At 33.6% G+C, this 19610-nt stretch overlaps 1 protein-coding gene and 1 non-coding gene across 2 annotated transcripts; one reads left to right on the top strand and one right to left on the bottom strand.

The window, feature by feature from the left end:
- Positions 1-2392: 2392 nt before the first annotated feature.
- btn (buttonless) lies at positions 2393-17671 on the bottom strand. The gene is made up of 3 exons (XM_075291697.1): positions 17188-17671; positions 11103-11287; positions 2393-2554 (listed from the first exon to the last, which is right to left on the bottom strand). The coding sequence occupies exons 1-3, from the start codon at positions 17582-17584 to the stop codon at positions 2471-2473; spliced, it is 666 nt and encodes a 221-aa protein (XP_075147812.1). The 5' UTR covers positions 17585-17671; the 3' UTR covers positions 2393-2470.
- TRNAA-AGC (transfer RNA alanine (anticodon AGC)) lies at positions 10959-11031 on the top strand. Its single transcript has one exon. It is a non-coding gene; the product is annotated as a tRNA-Ala (tRNA).
- Positions 17672-19610: the final 1939 nt, after the last annotated feature.

The raw sequence follows: 19610 nt of genomic DNA, 5'->3' as shown, positions 1-19610 counted from the left end.
TCAAATATTAACAATGTCCTTTCAACAGAAGTAATTGAAAAGAATAATGAAAATAATGGTAATGCATACTTGCTTATATTTAGGAACTTGAGTTGACTTCCTGCATCTTTTTTTCTCCAAATTCATGCCAGAATTGTTCAAAATTTGGTTGAGAATTGCTCCACTTTATAAGGTCTAAGATATTTTTTAACCCCAAAAAATCACCCCCAAATAAATGTTAACCCTAACAAGTATATACGGCCGTAAGTTCGGCCAGGCCGAATCTTATGTACCCTCCACCATGGATTGCGTAGGAACTTCTACTAAAGGCTGTCATCCTCAATCGAATTACTTGGGTTGCGATAACACTTGCCGATGGCAAGGTATCGTAAAACTTTTTAACACTGTCTTCTAAATTGTAAGTTAGCCCATACGGGGTATATATTAAACAAAAAAGGCCGATTAAATACGTATATAATCTAGTTTGACAAAATTTTCTATAGAAATAAAATTTTGACAAAATTTTCTATAGAAATGAAACCTTGACAAAATTTTCTATAGAAATAGAATTTTGACAAAATTTTCTATAGAAATAAAAATTTGACAAACTTTTCTATAGAAATAAAAACTTGACAAAATTTTCTATAGAAATAAAATGTTGACAAAATTTTCTATGGAAGAAAAATGTTGACAAAATTTTCTATAGCAATACAATTTTGACAAAAATTTCTATAGAAATAAAATGTTGACAAAATTTTGTATAGAAATAAAATTTTGACAAAATTTTGTATAGAAATAAAATGTTGACAAAATTTTCTACAGAAATAAATTTTTTACAAAATTTTCTATGGAAATAAAGTTTTGGTAGATTACAAAATTTTCTATAGAAATAAAATTTTGACAAAATTTTCTATGGAAATAAAATTTTGACAAACATTTGTATAGAAATAAACTTTTGACAAAACTTTCTATAGAAATGAAATTTTGACAAAACTTTCTATAGTAATAAAATTTGACAAAATTTTCTATGGAAATAAAGTTTTGGTAGATTATTTTTGGCGATATGGACCAATTTTTGTGTAATAAGTCATCGGCTATATATAACTAAAGACCGATATGGACCAATTTTTACATGGCTGTTAGAGGCCATATATTGACAAAATGTACCAAATTTCAACCGTATCGGATGACTTTTGTTCCTCCAAGAGGTTCCGGACGTCAAATCTGGGGACGGTTTATATGGGAACTATATATAATTATGGACCGATATGGACCAATTTTTGCATGGTTGTTAGAGACCATATACTAACACCATGTACCAAATTTCAACTCTTCCAAGAGGCTCCGGAGGTCAAATCTGGGGATCGGTTTATATGGGGGCTATATATAATTATGGACCGATATGGACCAAATTTTGCACGGTTGTTAGATACCATATACTAAGACCACGTACTAAATTTCAACCGGATCGGATGAATTTTGCTCCTCCAAGAGGCTCCGGTGGTCAAATCTGGGGATCGGTTTATATGGGAGCTATATATAATTATGGACCGATATGGACCAATTTTTGCATGGTTGTTAGAGGCCGTATACTAACATCAGGTACCAAATTTCAACCGGATCGGATGAATTTTGCCCCTCCAAAAGTCTCCGGAGGTCAAATCTGGGGATCGGTTTATATGGGGGCGATATATAATTATGGACCGATATGGACCAATTTTTGCATGGTTGTTAGAGACCATATACTAACATCAGGTACCAAATTTCAATCGGATCGGATGAATTTTGCCCCTCCAAGAGGCTCCGGAGGTCAAATCTGGGGATCGGTTTATATGGGGGCTATATATATTTATGGACCGATATGGACCAATTTTTGCATGGTTGTTAGAGACCGTACACTTAGACCACGTACCAAATTTCAACCGGATCGGATGAATTTTGCTGCTCCGGGAGGCTACCCAAGCCAAATTTGGGGGTCGGTTTATATGGGGGCTATACGTAAACGTGGTCCGATATGGCCCATTTTCAATACCATCCGACCTACATCAATAACAACTACTTGTGCCAAGTTTCAAGTCGATAGCTTGTTTCGTTCGGAAGTTAGCGTGATTTCCACAGACGGACGGACAGCCGGACAGACGGACGGACGGACAGACGGACGGACGGACGGACGGACGGACAGACGGACGGACGGACATGCTTAGATCGACTCAGAATTTCACCACGACCCAGAATATATATACTTTATGGGGTCTTAGAGCAATATTTCGATGTGTTACAAACGGAATGACAAAGTTAATATACCCCCATCCTATGGTGGAGGGTATAAAAACAGTGGTAGAGAGTCATGCGATTTGTGGTGAATATTTTAGCTTTGATCTAGATAGTATTTAGATTATAAAATTATCCAATATTTGTCACTTAAATCTAGTTTATTAAATCAAACGAAATATATTTAACAAATAACATTAAGATATTGGATGAAATAAATTTAAGTACAAGTGTTGTCATTTACAGCTTTTTCCACCTTCAGTCGTTTCCATTTCATGCGTCGATTTTGAAACCAGACTTTAACCTGTAAAATAAATAGAAAGAAATTTATTATTTATTAAAATAATTGTTTTATTTTATTTACACCAATTTGAGATAAATCGGCTATGGTGTATCAAAACAAATAAGCATGCAATAATTGATTAATTTCACATAAACTTCCTTATCTAGAAGCTAAAACTTCAGCCAGTTTTATTATTAACAATATAATTTTTTGTAATTTACTCTTTAGTTTTAGTGAGAGCAAAATCATGGTAGCAATGTTGTAACATGTAATACCATACAAGTTTTGGAATTAAAAAAAAAACTTACCAAATATAAGTATAGTAAGGTTTTTTTTTGGTTTATTATTGCGTTAAAGATACACTGGTAGAAAAAGTTTCGTTATATTAATGAAATGTGACATTAAAATTGAGCCAATGAAACAAATTCATTGATATAACGAAATTTTTCGTTATTATAACGAATTTTCTGTTAGTCAACGAAACGTTTCGTACTATTAACGAATATTTTCATTGTCTTAATGAAAATGTTTCGTTGTATCAATGAAAAATTTTTATTGGCTCAATTTTAATGAAATTTTCTTTGTGTGTAGAAAAGATATTTTTTTGCAAACAGGCAGACTTTGCTGACTTTTTGCTGTTTTAGAAAAATTTTTGCCTACCAACAAATTACTTTGAGTGCTGGATTTAATATTTATAGTACACTGAAAAAACAGTGAACCCACCGGGAAGATTTTTTTAATATTTTTAGAAAATTTTAACTAAATAGAAATATGTAAATATTTTTCGACAAATTCAAGAAAATTTATTAGACATAATTAATTTTTTCACTTGTTAAAGAAAATTTTGTAGTTTGAAAGAAAAAATTGGAGTTCAAAATTGCAAGAATGTCTTTAGTGACATACGAAGTTCATGATGGACACATTTGTAATAAAATTTACGAAGTACCGATTTAGTAAAACTTTTTACTTCATTTGTGTATAATTTTTCCCCCGTTTTTTAGTTCATTTAACTAACGAACGAAAAAAAATATTAGAGTAAAGGAAACTTTCTCCATTTCATGAACTAAAATAAAATTAAATTGGCTTTAGTGAAATAGAGAGTTAATTTTTTTTTTGAGTGTAGAATTTGGTAAAATGCATATAATTTTCTGCGTTTTTTGAAGGCTTTCTTACCTTTTTTCGCATATTTTGTTGGGTCTACAATAATCTCTAGCATTGAAACATTTGGCAAGCAAATACTTCTTAGTTATGTAAAAGTTTTTGGTAAACATCAATTTGCAGGAAATAGCAAACTGCATAAGTTGAAAAAAAGCAAACAATTGCTGCTACTGCAAGTGAAAATATTTGCAACAAACTTTTTATATAAATTTAGAAATAAAGCCAATAAGTGGTTTAATACTTGAAAATGGAAATAATTTTGAAAAAGGGAAAGCACTCAGCAAACTGATACATACAAAAATTTAATCTACTCTATGATCTTCGCTTAAGGATTTTGGTATTGATACCGAGCCAAAGATGAGGTTTCTTTAAAATAAAGAATTTTTTTTAGGAAGTTATCTGGCTGCAAATCTACATTAATAAACCAGTAAGGAAAGTCTAAAGCCGGGCGGGGCCGACTATATTATACCCTGCACCACTTTGTAGATCTAAATTTTCGATCCCATATCACATCCGTCAAATGTGTTGGGGGCTATATATAAAGGTTTGTCCCAAATACATACATTTAAATATCACTCGATCTGGAAGAATTTGATAGACTTCTACAAAATCTATAGACTCAAAATTTAAGTCGGCTAATGCACTAGGGTGGAACACAATGTTAGTAAAAAAAAACTTATTATACCCTGCACCACAGTAGTGGTGAAGGGTATAAATATGGGAAACGTTTAAATCTGAAGCATTTTTAAGGAAACTTCGAAAAAGTTTATTTATGATTTATCGCTCGATATATATGTTTTAGAAGTTTAGGAAAATTAGAGTCATTTTTACAACTTTTCGACTAAGCAGTGGCGATTTTACAAGGAAAATGTTGGTATTTTGACCATTTTTGTCGAAATCAGAAAAACATATATATGGGAGCTATATCTAAATCTGAACCGATTTCAACCAAATTTAGCACGCATAGCTACAATGCTAATTCTACTCCCTGTGCAAAATTTCAACTAAGTCGGAGTTAAAAATTGGCCTCTGTGGTCATATGAGTGTAAATCGGGCGAAAGCTTTATATGGGAGATATATCCAAATCTGAACCGATTTCAAGCAAATTTGGCACGCATAGTTACAACGCTAATTCTACTCTCTATGCAAAATTTCAACTAAATCGGAGCAAAAAATTGGCCTCTGTGGGCAAATGAGTGTAAATCGGGCGAAAGCTATATATGGGAGCTATATCTAAATCTGAACCGATTTTGCTGATATTTTGCAAGTTTTTCGAGACTCATAAAATATTCGGATGTACGGAATTTGAGGAAGATCGGTTGATATACACGCCAATTATGACCAGATCGGTGAAAAATATATATAGCAGCTATATCTAAATCTGAACCGATTTTTTCCAAAATCAATAGGGATCGTCTTTGAGCCGAAACAGGACCCTATACCAAATTTTAGGACAATCGGACTAAAACTGCGAGCTGTTCTTTGCACACAAAAATACATCAACAGACAGACAGACAGACGGACAGACAGACAGACGAACATCGCTAAATCGACTCAGAATTTAATTCTAAGCCGATCCGTATACTAAAAGGTTGGTCTATGATTACTCCTTCTTGGCGTTACATACAAATGCACAAACTTATTATACCCTGTACCACAGTAGTGGTGAAGGGTATAAATAGTGAATCTATCAGAAAGGAACATGTTGGTTTATTTTTATAAATGTAAACTAAACTGTATTGCAAACGCCGATATGAAGAAATAAGTAAGAATTTTTCGACAAATTCAAGAAAATTGATTTGTCATAATTATTTGTTTTCACTTGTTAAAGAAAATTTCGTAATTTGAAGGACAAAATTGAAGTTCGAAATTGCAAAATGTCTTTAGCGTCATACGTTGTTCATGCACGCTTTTGTTGTAAAATGTAAAAATTTTAAGAAATTCTGGACTTTTTCGTGGGAAATACGAATTTAGTAAATCTTTATGCTTCATTTGTGTATAATTTTTCCCTTTTTTATTTCTAATGTTCACAAAAATTTATTATTATTTTTAATGTAGTCTCTATGGAATTAAAATAAGCAAACCTATTTCATGTATCGAAGCTATTCACGTACAAATTAATGCCAGTTTAGAAATACAAATTATAGCATATACATCAAAGTAAACCTTTTTTCTTAATTTCAAATTGAAGCAAAGGCACAACATCTTCAAAATAAGTCTATATTTGAAGTTTTTTTATCTTTAATCCAATTCTTATTTAATTATAATTATCATTTCATTTAAAGATTATTTCTTTAAATCGAAAATGTTTTCTTTAATGTATTTATCATCAGTGATACATATTCAAGACTGTTCGTTCAGTGATACATATTCGAGACTGAATAGGACTGAAAAACAAAAACAGCAATGTTTTCTTCTATTTTAGGAAAATATGCCTCACTTCAAAGACATACAACTTCAATGAAAACCTTTTTAAGAAAGGATTATGATCTTTTTGTTAATTTAAATTCTTCATTTTAAAGAAATTTGACCTTATTATTTGTAAATTGAGCGCCTTAAAACTTAGTTTGCTTATTCTTTCGTTTGAGGTCATAATTTACTTACTTCAAAGACATACGTGTCCTAAAATATTTAGTTTGCATAGTCTTTCGTTTGGGGTCATAATTTTTTCAATAAAAGCAAATTTTTCTCAAATTACACAGAAACAAAAATTTTCACATTCAAACACAAAATTAATTGCTTTTTTAATTGAAATTGCTTCAATCATGAAAATGATAGTATCAATCACACAATTAATTAAAAATATTCTTGATTAAAAAAAAATAAGAAAGAAAACAAGAAGAAAAAAATTGAATTTTGCCGCAAGACTCAATTACGTTTTTAAATGGGATTATTTATAATATTATTATTTATTTATTAATTATTATATTACCTGCCATTTTAGTTTTCTTGTAATTTTCATACGATTTAGCGATTTTTATGAATTTTCCGATGATAATTATATTTGAATTCTTCTTTGGATGTAAGCCAAAATGTAATGATTATAGTATGTATATAGAAGCTGTTTCCAAGCAAAATTTCCAATTATATTTTTATTTTGGAATTATTTTTTAATTTAATTAAAATCCTAATTGATATAAATAATATTTTAATAAAAAAGTAAAAATTTTCAATTAATTTATTAAATGCACAGAAAAAAAATCTGATTTAACGTGTTTTTTATAGAAATGGCTTCAATCACGAAAATGATAGGGTCAATCACAGAAATAATTAGGAATTATTAAAATATTGTTGATTAAAAAATTATTGATTCAATTAAATGTTTAGCTGATTTTTGCAACAAAACTCAATAAATTTTTTAAATGTTTATTTGTATTTTGCATATGGTTTTTAAGTTACATGTATATTATTTTTTAGTTTAGTTTAAGTTTTAATTGGGATAATTAATATATTAATTAAAAAAAGAAAAAAATCAATTTACTTTTTTTAATTTGATTAAAAAGTTAATTGTATTAGTTAATTTTTTATTTGATTACGGTTTCAACGTTATTTTTTTTTCTGTGTGTATTTATTTTAGTTTCATTGAAAAGCTAATATCTGAAATATCAGTTAATTTTTTAATTGATTACGTTTCAAATTTTTAATTGGAAATATTTTGGTGATATATTTTTCTGTGTAAGGAATAACAGCCTTTAGGAGCTTCGGATATTATAGAACTGAAATATATTAAAAAAATATTGGGTGTCTTAGAAGTAAGTTTGCATAATCTTTCATATTTGGTCAATAATTTTTGTACGCAAAGTTTAATATGTCACAAAAATTCGAGATATGTGTCGCTAATTTGCAACCTAGATTTAACATTGAATTACTACATAAAATTATATTTATTTTAAAATACCTAAGTGAAGTTCAAAATCTTTATGTTCAACAAACTTTGTTGAGTGTTGTCGAACGACATCATAATTTTTGGAACTAAAGTATCTACCCTCAGGAAAAAGACCACGAAAATTTCTGTAACCCATTTGTCTTTAATATAGTTCATGAAAATTACTTGATTTTAGTTAAATTTTCCCAAATTTGAGATTTTTTTTATTAAATTATTGTTTTTAAAACTAAAAATGAGAAAAAAGTTTTATACAAATGAAGTACACAATTTTAAAAAATTCAATATTAGCCCAAAATAGTTCATATTCGTTCAAAATAAGCGAGTTTTATTTTGCTTAAATTGTGTCTTCCTTGAACTTGGCATCGCGCTAAAGTCATTTTAATAATTTTTAAATCCAATTTTTTTTCCTTCAAAATAAGGAATTTTCTTAAACAACAGAAAAATAATATATGTTCTACAATTTGACAAAATATTATTTGTTTTGTATCATATTGCAATTAGTTAATTTTTTTTATTTTAAAGTATTCAACCTTTCAATACTTATTGACTTCTTCCTGGGTATCTCGTAAAAATTATCTTCTCAAAATTTACATTTAAATACTCACGAACGGAATGTACAAAAGGTTTTTATACCCTCCACCATAAGGTGGGGGCTATATTAACTTTGTCATTCAGTTTGTAACACATCGAAATATTGCTCTAAGACCCCATATATATTCTGGGTCGTGATGAAATTCTGAGTCGACCTAGCCTGTCTGTCTGTTGAAATCACCCTAACTTCCGAACGAAACAAGCTATCGACTTGAAAGTTGGCAAAAGTAGTTGTTATTGATGTAGGTCGGATGGTAGTGCAAATGGGCCATATCGGTTCACTTTTACGTTAGCCCCCATATAAACTAACCCCCAGATTTGGCTTGCGGAGCCTCTAAGAGAAGCATATTTCATCCGATCTGGCTGAAATTTGGTACATGGTGTTAGTATATGGCCTCTATCAAACATGCAAAAATTGGTCCATATCGGTTCATAATTATATACAGCCTCCATATAAACCGATCCCCAGATCTGACCTCCGGAAGGTGCAAAATTCATCCAATCCGGTTGAAATTTGGTACATTGCGCTAGAATATGGCCGATAAAAACCATGCCAAAATTGGTCCGTATCGATCTATAGTAGAGGTGTGCACGTGAGTAACAGTTTACTCATGTGCACACCTCTACTCACACCTCTACTCACACCTCTACTCTTCACGTACACTCACGACTGAAAAATCTTACTCACGCACACTCACGCACGAAAATGTCGTGACTCACAAAAAATACCGTGACTCACGAATAATTTTATGATTAATTAACCTTATCGAAGTGTCTGAAAACATGAGCATTATTAAAATCGAGAGTGTTATTAAACTCTTAGCATCTCAGGTGTCACTAAAATTGTAATTGAATTTAACTCTTAAGCGTCTTATGTTGGTGAGCAGGAATATTTTCGTGAGTGTATTCGTTACTCACGCACACTCACGAAGATATTATTTTCGTGACTCACGCTCACGCACGACATTTTGGTTTGTTAATCACGCTCACGCACACTCCCGCTGTTGTCATGAGCATGACTCACGAATCACGAAAATTTTCGCGAGTCACGACAATTTCGGGTCACGTGCACACCTCTAATCTATAGTCACATATAGTCCCAGATTAGAGGTGTGCACGTGACACGAAATTGTCGTGACTCACGAAAATTTTCGTGACTCACGCGTGAGTCGTGAGTCACGCTCATGGCAACGGCGTGAGTGTGCGTGAGCGTGATTAACAAACCAAAATGTCGTGCGTGAGCGTGAGTCACGAAAATATTATCTTCGTGAGTGTGCGTGAGTAAAGATTTACGCTCACGAAAATAACCCCGCTCACCAACATACAACGCTTAAGAGTTAAATTCATTTACAATTTTAGTGACACCTGGGATGTTAAGAGTGTAATAATGCTCTCGATTTTAATAATGCTTATGTTTTCAGACACGTCGCTAAGGTAAATTACTCAAAAAATTGTTCGTGAGTCACGACATTTTTCGTGAGTCACGATATTTTTCGTGAGTCACGGTATTTTTCGTGAGTCACGACATTTTCGTGCGTGAGTGTGCGTGAGTACAAAGTTTCTTTTCGTGAGTGTGCGTGAGCGTGAGTCCTCCCAAACAATATCGTGCGTGAGTGTACGTGAGTAAGATTTTTCCGTCGTGAGTGTGCCTGAGCGTGAGTAAACTGTTACTCACGTGCACACCTCTATCCCAGATAAACCGATCCCCAATCACAAAAAATCACAATTGCCACTCGATCCAAAAATAATCTACTAAAATTTTATTTTTTTATCAAAATTTTATATTTCTATAGAAAATTTTGTCAAAATTTTATTTCTATAGAAAATTTTGTCAAAATTTTATTTCTATAGAAAATTTTGTCAAAATGATATTTCTGTAGAAAATTTATGAAGCACCTCTTAGTTGGAGAGGAATATTCCGCAAAATCTTCCAAAACATCAAGAATTCTACCAATCTACCAAACAGTAAAAAATCTGTCATTTTTGGTAGACTCGTTTTCATATAAAGTGACCCCCATATTTCAATTCTGTCTCTATAATTACCGCACAAAAGTTCATATCGGTTTGTAATTATTTCTTCCCTATATATACCGGTCAAGAACATGCAATTGTGGATGACCGTCTTTAGTAGAAGTTTCTACGCAATCCATGGTGGAGGGTACTTAAGATTCGGCCTGGCCGAATTTACGGCCGTATATACCGGTCAAGAACTGAATATCGACCTTTCTTTTGTCTAATATACATCCCGAATGGACTAACTTACAATTTAGAATATGATATTAAGAAGTTTTAAGATGCCTTGCCATCGGCCGCAACCCAAGTCATGTAATTGTGGATGACCGTCTTTAGTAGAAGTTTCTACGCAATCCATGGTGGAGGGTACTTAAGATTCGGTCTGGCCGAATTTACGGCCGTATATACTTGTTTTCTTTTCATCAATGCATTTAGGTCAAATTAGCTAAATAAACACCAAAAGAACCCAACTTTCTTTTATAGTGGGTGATGTTCACATTTTGAAAATTAAGATTTCAGTTCAAGTTTGTAGAAGTGCTTGTATATGTTTTCCAACCATTTCAAATTGTATTAGCATGACGAGCACTAAATTGTAAATTTTTTGTAGGCTAGTATACATGCAGTACGCATGTAGGGTACAAATAACAAATATTTATTTGCGTTCATTGGAATACGATTTAAATATAACAATACGAAGATAATGCGTGCGCAACGAATAACACAATCTAAAAATAGTTCCGGGTGTCAACAAAACATTTTGCCAATGAATGACCACAAGGGGATGTAGCTCAGATGGTAGAGCGCTCGCTTAGCATGTGAGAGGTACGGGGATCGATGCCCCGCATCTCCAAGAGTTTTTTCCTTTATTTCTTTTTTTAAATTAAATTGTTTAATTAAATTTTATATTTTTTATATACATACCTGCCTCTCTGTTAAATCTAATGCCACAGCAATTTCATATCTTCTTAATCGTGTCAAATAGTTTGCATGGAGAAATTCTTTTTCCAAAGATTTGATTTGTTCCTTAGTAAATGCGGTTCTTTCTTTTCGACTTGATGATGAAACCATCGGTGCACAGTTGAAGGTATTGGTGGAATTTGATGAGCCTGTAAGGGAGGGAATTAATTATAGCGTGATTATCATTTATATATGACGACTATGGGGTGTCGAAAACCTCCACCGATTAACCACCGATGAACAAATGGGCATTTTTGGTTTATCCGAAACATTTTAATTAAATAAAAAATATCTGCAGTAAAAATATAATTGACTATTTTGTTTTAGTTATACCCTTCACCACTACTGTGGTAAGGGTATAATAAGTTTGTGTATTTGTATGTAACGCTGAGAAGGAGTAGTCATAGACCCATCTTTAGTATACCTAACCTAACCTAGAATGAAATTCTGAGTCGATTTAGACAGACCGTCTGTCTGTCTGTTGATGTATTTTTGTTTGCAAAGTCCAGCTCGCAGTTTAAGTCCGATCGTCCTCAAATTTTTCATAGGGTCCTTTTTCGGCTCAAAGACGATCCCTACAGATTTTGAAAAAATCGGTTCAGATTTAGATATAGCTGTCATATATATTTATAACCGATCTGGTCAGATATTACGTATTTATCAACAATTTTATGAGTTTCGTAAATTTTGCGAAATATCAGTCAAATCGGTTCAGATTCAGATATAGCTCCCATATATAGCTTTCGCCCGATTTACACTCCTATGGCCCCAAAGGCCAAATGTTTACTCCGAGTTACGTGAAATTTTGCACAGGGAGTAGAATTAACATTATAAATATGCCCACTGAATTTCATTGTAATCGGTTCAGATTTAGATATAGCTCCCATATGAAGCTTTCGCCCGATTTAAGCTCCTACGGCCCCAAAGGCCAAATGTTTACTCCGAGTTACGTAAAATTTTGCACAGGGAGTAGAATTAACATTATAAATATGCACACCGAATTTGGTTGAAATCGGTTCAGATTTAGATATAGCTCCCATATGTATCTGTCGTCCGATTTACAGATATGACCACCGTATATCAAAATTTTCCATCGATTTACTTAAAATTGTGAACATGGAATGGAAATAACATTTTTACTATGCATGCCAAATTTAGTTGAAATTAGTTCAGATTTAGATATATCTACCATATATCTACCAGGGGTCAAAATTTCACTCCGATTTACTTGAATTTTTGCACAGACAGTAGGACTAACTTTCTTGCAACACATGTCAAATTTGGTTAAAATCGGTTCAGATTTAGATATAACTCCCATATATATCTTTCGCCCGATTTAGATTCATATGACAACGGAGGCCAAAGTGCCAAATTTGATCAAAATCGGCTCAGAGATAGACAAAGCCCTCATATATATGTTCTTCCGATTTTAGCAAATATGGCCAAAATACCCACATGTTCCTTGTAAAATCGTCACTGTTAAGACGAAAATTCGCAAAAATGATTCAAATTTACCTATACTCTAATTCGTACATATCGACCTATAAATCATAAATGAAGATTTGCGAAATTTTATGTAATTTAAATATTTCCAATATTTTTTTACTAACATTGTTGTCCGTCCCGGTCATTAACCAATTTAAATTTTGAGTCTAGACGTTTTGTGATAGTTTAAAAATTTTTCAAATCGGTTCATATTGAAATATTTGTATATGGGAAATTAAACCTTTATATAGCTCCTAACAAATTTGAAGGTGTTAAGATGTTGGTATACATAGTGGTGAAGGGTATAATATAGTTTGCTCCGCGAGACTTTAGACTTTTCCTTACTTGTTTTTTTAAATTTTTTTAAACTTTTGCATATACATATTCGCATATCTGCGAGATAAATACTTTGTTCCGACACAAATGTTACAAAAAAAAAAACGTAAAAAATTATAGAAATTATATTTCATACCGTCAATGTTTGTCTGTAGATGTAGAATCTTAATTTTAGGTCGCTTAGGTCTATTTGTCCGACATACGGACATTCATATAATCAAAGCCTAAGTCACTTTTGCCGTCTCATTGTTTATCACACACTTCAGTAGAAATTGATAATAAGAAACAGGAACTTACAAAATTTGGACGGGAAGTGGACGTGGTTCATCTTTTTCCAAAAGTTGTGTCTACACTGGAAAAAGCATGCCCTGTTCCAAAAATGTTGTCTTTACACTAATGATGTTGGTATTGATTTCTAGCGAAAGAAGCGGAGAATTAAGTAAGGATAGATTTAAGACGCAAATTTAAGTTTGCCTACTTGATTGTAGGAAACAAATTTTAATTTATTCGCTTTTTCAGCTTTTTTCTTCATGTCCTTTAAAAACGTATTAACGACAATTTAAATTTTCGAATTCAGACTCGACTTTAAGTAGAAATCATGCTATGTTTTAAATAAAAACGTCTTTGAAAGAAATAAAAACATCTCCTATATCTGAACCTTTTTTTATTTGTAGTCAATAGATATAAAGTAAACAAACTTAAACATTAATTTTAAAGAATTTTCAGAATTATAAAAGCCAAGTTGATCTTAGTCAAAAAATTTTTCTTTCATGTAAGATACCCAGTTTTAAGTCGAATCACTTAACTATAAGGACAAAACGACTTCATTGAAAAGTTTATCGACCTTTGGACAAGGAAAAAAACTCTATATCAGAGAAATGCTGGAAAATGTCCTAAGGACAGTATCGAAGCCCAGAGCAGATAAATTTTTTTGCTTTGTAGTCAATACATATAAAGTAAACAAACTTAAACATTAATTTTAAAGAATTTTTCAGAATTATAAAAGCCAAGTTGACATTAGTCAAAAATTTTTTCTTTCATGTAAGATACCCAGTTTTAAGTCGAATCACTTAACTATAAGGACAAAACGACTTCATTGAAAAGTTTATCGACCTTTGGACAAGGAAAAAAAAACTTTATATCAGAGAAATGCAGGAAAATGTCCTAAAGACAGTATCGAAGCCCAGAGCAGATAAAAATTTCGGCCGCAGACAGGATTTAGCACAACAGCACTCAACACGCTTTAACACAGAAAAACAATTCACGAAAGTTTTTCCAATTAAAGCCTTAATTGAGTTTTAAAAAATATTCAATTAAAAATTTAATTGATTCAACAAAATTTTTAATTGAAACAAAAATCAATCACAAAAAATAATTTAAACAATTAATTATTTTGCTTTGTAGACAAGACATAAAAACACAAAAAATGAAAAGAATTTTTCAGAATTATAAAAGCCAATTTGACCTTAGTCAAAAAATTTTTCTTTCAGTATTGAATTCTTAATTGATTGACTTTCAATTAATTTTGTAATTGATACTATCATTTCTGTGGTTGAAGACAACAAATATTGTGTGAAACAAAAAAGGCTTAAAAAGAAAGTTGCTCGCTTCATGGCTAGCAAAATTTGCGGATCTCTATCAGTTGAATATTTGCCCTGGGGCATTTTGGAGAGTAGGTGATCTCAAGACAACATCAGGAATGGGCCTAAATACCACAGAGCCACCAAACGCTGCACGAAGTGTGATGCCTTTGTCGGTCTATTGAAGGCCATAATTGCGGATCTCAATCCGATGAATATTTGCGCCTGGGCATTTTGGAGAGTACCGTTGGCACCAAAACCAAAATGTCGGGGATCTCAAGACACTGCCCCGTCGGGAATCAGCCTAAATAGGGCAGAGCCACTTTCGGGCAGCATGTGATGGCTTTCGACCGTTTGAAGGCCGTAATTCGTTCCAAAGGTAGCCAATTCGAACAAATCTACACTGATCCTAGAGTTTGATGTTATTTCCGACATTTTTTGCTTATTACCAATATAATAAAAAAAAAAAAACAAGTATATACGGCCGTAAGTTCGGCCAGGCCGAATCTTATGTACCCTCCACCATGGATTGTGTAGAAACTTCTACGAAAGACTCATCCACAATCGAATTACTTGGGTTGTGGTACCTTAAAACTTCTTAACATCGTTTTCTAAATTGTGAGTTAGTCTATACGTGGTAGAGAGCCAGAATTGAAATATGGGGGTCGCTTATATGGGGTCTATATACAATTATGAACTTTATATGGACCAATTTGTGTGTCATTGGGGATCGATCGATGGGGGCTATATATGATTATGGACTGATATGGACAACTTTTGGCATGGCTGTTAAATATCATATACTACCACAACGTACCAAATTTCAACCAGATCGGATGAATTTTGCTTCTCCAAAAGGCACCGGAGGTCAAATCTGGGGATCGGTTTATATGGGGGCTATCTATAAATATGGACTGATATGAACCAATTCCTGCATGGTTGTTGGATACCATATACTAACATCACGTACCAAATTTCAACCGAATCGGATGAATTTTGCTCTTCCAAGGGGCTCCGGGAGTCAAATCTGGGTATCGGTTTATATAGGGGCTATATATTATTATGGATTTCGACCAATTTTTGCATGGGTGTTTGAGGCCATATATTAACACCACGTACCAATTTTCAACTGAATCAGATGAATTTTGGTCTTCCAAGAGGCTCCGGAGGTTAAATCTGGTGATCGGTTTATATGGGGGCTATATAATTATGGAGCAATGTGGACCATTTTTTGCATGGTTATTAGAGACCATACACTTACACCATGTACCAAATTTCAGCCGGATCGGATGAAATTCGCTTCTCTTAGAGGCTCCGCAAGCCAAATCGGGGGATCGGTTTATATGGGGGCTATATATAATTATTGACCGATGTGGATCAATTTTTGCATAGTCGTTAAAGACCATATACTTACACCATGTACCAAATTTCAGCCGGATCGGATGAAATTTGCTTCTCTTAGAGGCTCCTCAAGCCAAATCGGGGGATCGGTTTATATGGGGGCTATATATAATTATGGACCGATGTGGACCAATTTTTGCATGGTTGTTAGAGATCATATGCTGACACCATGTACCAAATTTCAGCTGGATCGGATGAAATTTGCTTCTCTTAGAGTCCCCGCAAGCCAAATTTGGGGGTCCTTTTATATGGGGGCTATACGTAAAAGTGGACCGATATGTCCCATTTGCAATACCATCCGACCTACATCACTAACAACTACTTGTGCCATGTTTCGAGTCGATAGCTTGTTTCGTTCGGAAGTTAGCGTGATTTCAACAGACGGACGGACGGACGGACATGCTCAGATCGACTCAGAATTTCACCACGACCCAGAATATATATACTTTATGGGGTCTTAGAGCAATATTTCGATGTGTTACAAACGGAATGACAAAGTTAATATACCCCCATCCTATGGTGGAGGGTATAAAAAGGTTTCTTCCGATGGTGAAGACAGCTGATGCATTAGGGTTTCGAAAGATTGTGCGAGTAACATCCTGCACAAAATTCTGGACAGTAGAAATATTGCACTCTTAGACCGTAAGACCATTTCCGAGCAGTGTTTCGCGATGATAGCAGAATCCACTTGTGCCCATACGAAAGATTAAGAAACAGTGCACTGCACCGATGAAACGAAGAGTATTCCATAACATAGGCCGGAAAGGCGATGCTACTGTCGCTTTTTTAGAAATAATTCTGCAACTTTTAAACGGATAAAGATATCAACATAAGTTATTCTTTGTGTAAAAGCTGAGGTGTTTTCCTCTAGGTTTGCAAGTTTTTGTGTCCCCAGAGGGTTCACGGGCTGACCTGCAGGCGTTGAAAGCAAAGCTGCATGTTATTTAAGTAGGTGAGAATGTATTGCAAATGGGCCATATCGACTTTTACATATAGCCCACATATAAACATACTCCCATACTGGACTTCCGGAGCTTTTTGGAAGAGCAATTTTTATCCGGAACGAAATTTTAGACAAACGAAATTCCCTTTTGTTTTTAAGAATTTTCTTTTCAAGATTTTTTTAGCGACAAAGGAAAACTTTGCTCGTCTAAAATTTCGTTCCTCAGAAAAGAAAACTCTTCTTTCAGTGTAGGCCCATGGTAGGCCCGTTGAAGTTTTCTAAATTAACTAAAATCATTTCTTACCTTCATTCTCAAAAATCTTCAGGCTTTTTGGTTCGGAATTTGTAACCATGTCTTTATGCTCTGTTTCGGACTCGGTGAAATTAAAATCTTTCGCATTCCAATATTGATGATGTGACACGGTCGGGGCGCAAGTATTTAGATCAGTGTAGTTTTGATTACACGAATAGTAAGGATTTCTTTCGCAAGCTACGGTATCCGAAGATGAAGTAACACACATTTGGGTATAGCTCTGATTAAATTGATCCATATAAAAGTTCTGCATTTCCCGATATGTATTGTGATCATAAATGTGATTTGCCGGACTTGAATCATATTGATTTATGTGAAAAGAATTAACAGCCGTTACCGAATCCGTTGAATTTTCACAAAGGAAAAAATCCTCAAGATTTGTTTGCATTTTGCTTTCAATACGCTCGACTTTTGTAAAAAGTGTCTGACTAACCGCTAATGATATCAAGAACTAAATGATGACGCTCTTCGTTGTCCTTTCTGGAACCTAGTGGGCCCACTTATGATAAAGAGAAAGAAGACATCGAAAGTACTACTTCAAATGGGCGGGTCCTCTATGGCGATTGGTTGCTTCATCATTCTGATGCAGCGAATTGTTTTCATTGGTTCATATGTTTTTACAATTAGACCAGATGAACAGACAGCGACACTTCATTCATCCATATATCCATATGGTGGCATAAGTCAATTGTCACAAGTGAATTGCTGCGCTATGGAGATTAAATAAACAAACAATAATCATTGTAAATTATGTACTTAGAGAGCTGTAAGACGTGCGGTCGACTCGTCGATTTGTGTCAATGGGATCAGGTCATAAACAATTGTGTGTTATTAGATCTTCTCGGTTTTCGTACACTGGGAAAAATTAGTCGTTGTGGATTACTGCTACGTCGTTTTGGGAGAAATTTCGTCCATTGTTCCTAGATTTTAAGATGCACAATCAACACAATATTAAGTACAAATTTCTTTAAAATAATGACATTTTAATTAAAAGAATACTAAATAATGCAGGCATGTCACTGCTAAAAACTTCTAATGGGGAAAACAGTAATAAAATATTCAATTTCATTTCGCAATTCAATGTTAACATATAAACAATTATAATTTAATTTATGGCCTCTGTAGCCAATACTACTTGATCAGGGTATAATAACTTTGATCTGCCAAAAAATGTGCCTACCAGAAATATTGATTTTAGACCCCATATACCTATCGACCAGCGTTGCCAATTTAGCTATTTTCCCGCTAGATTTGGCTTTTTTTGAAGTCTTTTAGCGGGAAATGAAATTTAGCTTTTAGCTTTTTTTCTGGCTTTTTTTCTTGACCGTTTTAGCTATTTTTGGCCTTTTTTTATTTTCTAATTCTAGTGCAATTGGATTTGTTTATCCAGCTGATAATTGCAAGTTTTTACTGGGAAAAATGTTTTTACTGTGAAATGTAAACGAAGGACTACCAGTAAAAATTTGTGATAGTAATCAAAATATATCGAGTACGCAGACACAGCTAATATGATTTAAATATTGTTATAGTCTCACAGAAGTAGAATTAAAATGAATACAATTAAAATAATATGCATTTTAAGTGAAATAAAGTCTTTAAGTTTGCTAAATTTCAATAAAAAATTTAACTTTTCATACAAAAAAAAAATTTAGCTTTTTTATACCCTCCACCATAGGATGGGGGTATATTAACTTTGTCATTCCGTTTGTAACACATCGAAATATTGCTCTAAGACCCCATAAAGTATATATATTCTGGGTCGTGGTGAAATTCTGAGTCGATCTGAGCATGTCCGTCCGTCCGTCCGTCTGTTGAAATCACGCTAACTTCCGAACGACACAAGCTATCGACTTGAAACTTGGCACAAGTAGTTGTTATTGATGTAGGTCGGATGGTATTGCAAATGGGCCATATCGGTCCAATTTTACGTATAGCCCCCATATAAACGGACCCCCAAATTTGGCTTTCGATTGCTCTAAGAGAAGCAAATTTCATCCGATCCGGCTGAAATTTGGTACATGGTGTTAGTATATGGTCTCTAACAACCATGCAAAAATTGGTCCATATCGGTCCACTTTTACGTATAGCCCCCATATAAACGGACCCCCAAATTTGGCTTGCGATTGCTCTAAGAGAAGCAAATTTCATCCGATCCGGCTGAAATTTGGTACATGGTGCTAGTATATGGTCTCTAACAACCATGCAGAAATTGGTCCATATCGGTCCATAATTATATATAGCCCCCATATAAACCGATCCCCCGATTTGGCTTGCGGAGCCTCTAAGAGAAGCAAATTTCATCCGATCCGGCTGAAATTTGGTACATGGTGTTGGTATATGTTCTCTAATGACCATGCAAAAATTGGTCCACATCGGTCCATAATTATATATAGCCCCCATATAAACCGATCCCC

This window comes from Haematobia irritans, chromosome 1 (assembly GCF_050003625.1).
Source record: "Haematobia irritans isolate KBUSLIRL chromosome 1, ASM5000362v1, whole genome shotgun sequence".
Lineage (NCBI taxonomy): Eukaryota > Metazoa > Arthropoda > Insecta > Diptera > Muscidae > Haematobia > Haematobia irritans.
The sequence above is the reverse complement of the archived record's forward strand: the minus strand, read 5'-3'. Positions and strand labels throughout refer to the sequence as shown.

Excerpts from the sequence above, each read along its gene's own strand:
- btn (XM_075291697.1), bottom strand. The coding sequence starts at position 17,584 with ATGCAAACAAATCTTGAGGATTTTTTCCTTTGTGAAAATTCAACGGAT. Across the intron at positions 11,288-17,187 it reads GAAGATTTTTGAGAATGAAG|GCTCATCAAATTCCACCAAT; the intron begins GTAAGAAATGAT and ends CCTCCCTTACAG. Across the intron at positions 2,555-11,102 it reads TAGATTTAACAGAGAGGCAG|GTTAAAGTCTGGTTTCAAAA; the intron begins GTATGTATATAA and ends TTTATTTTACAG.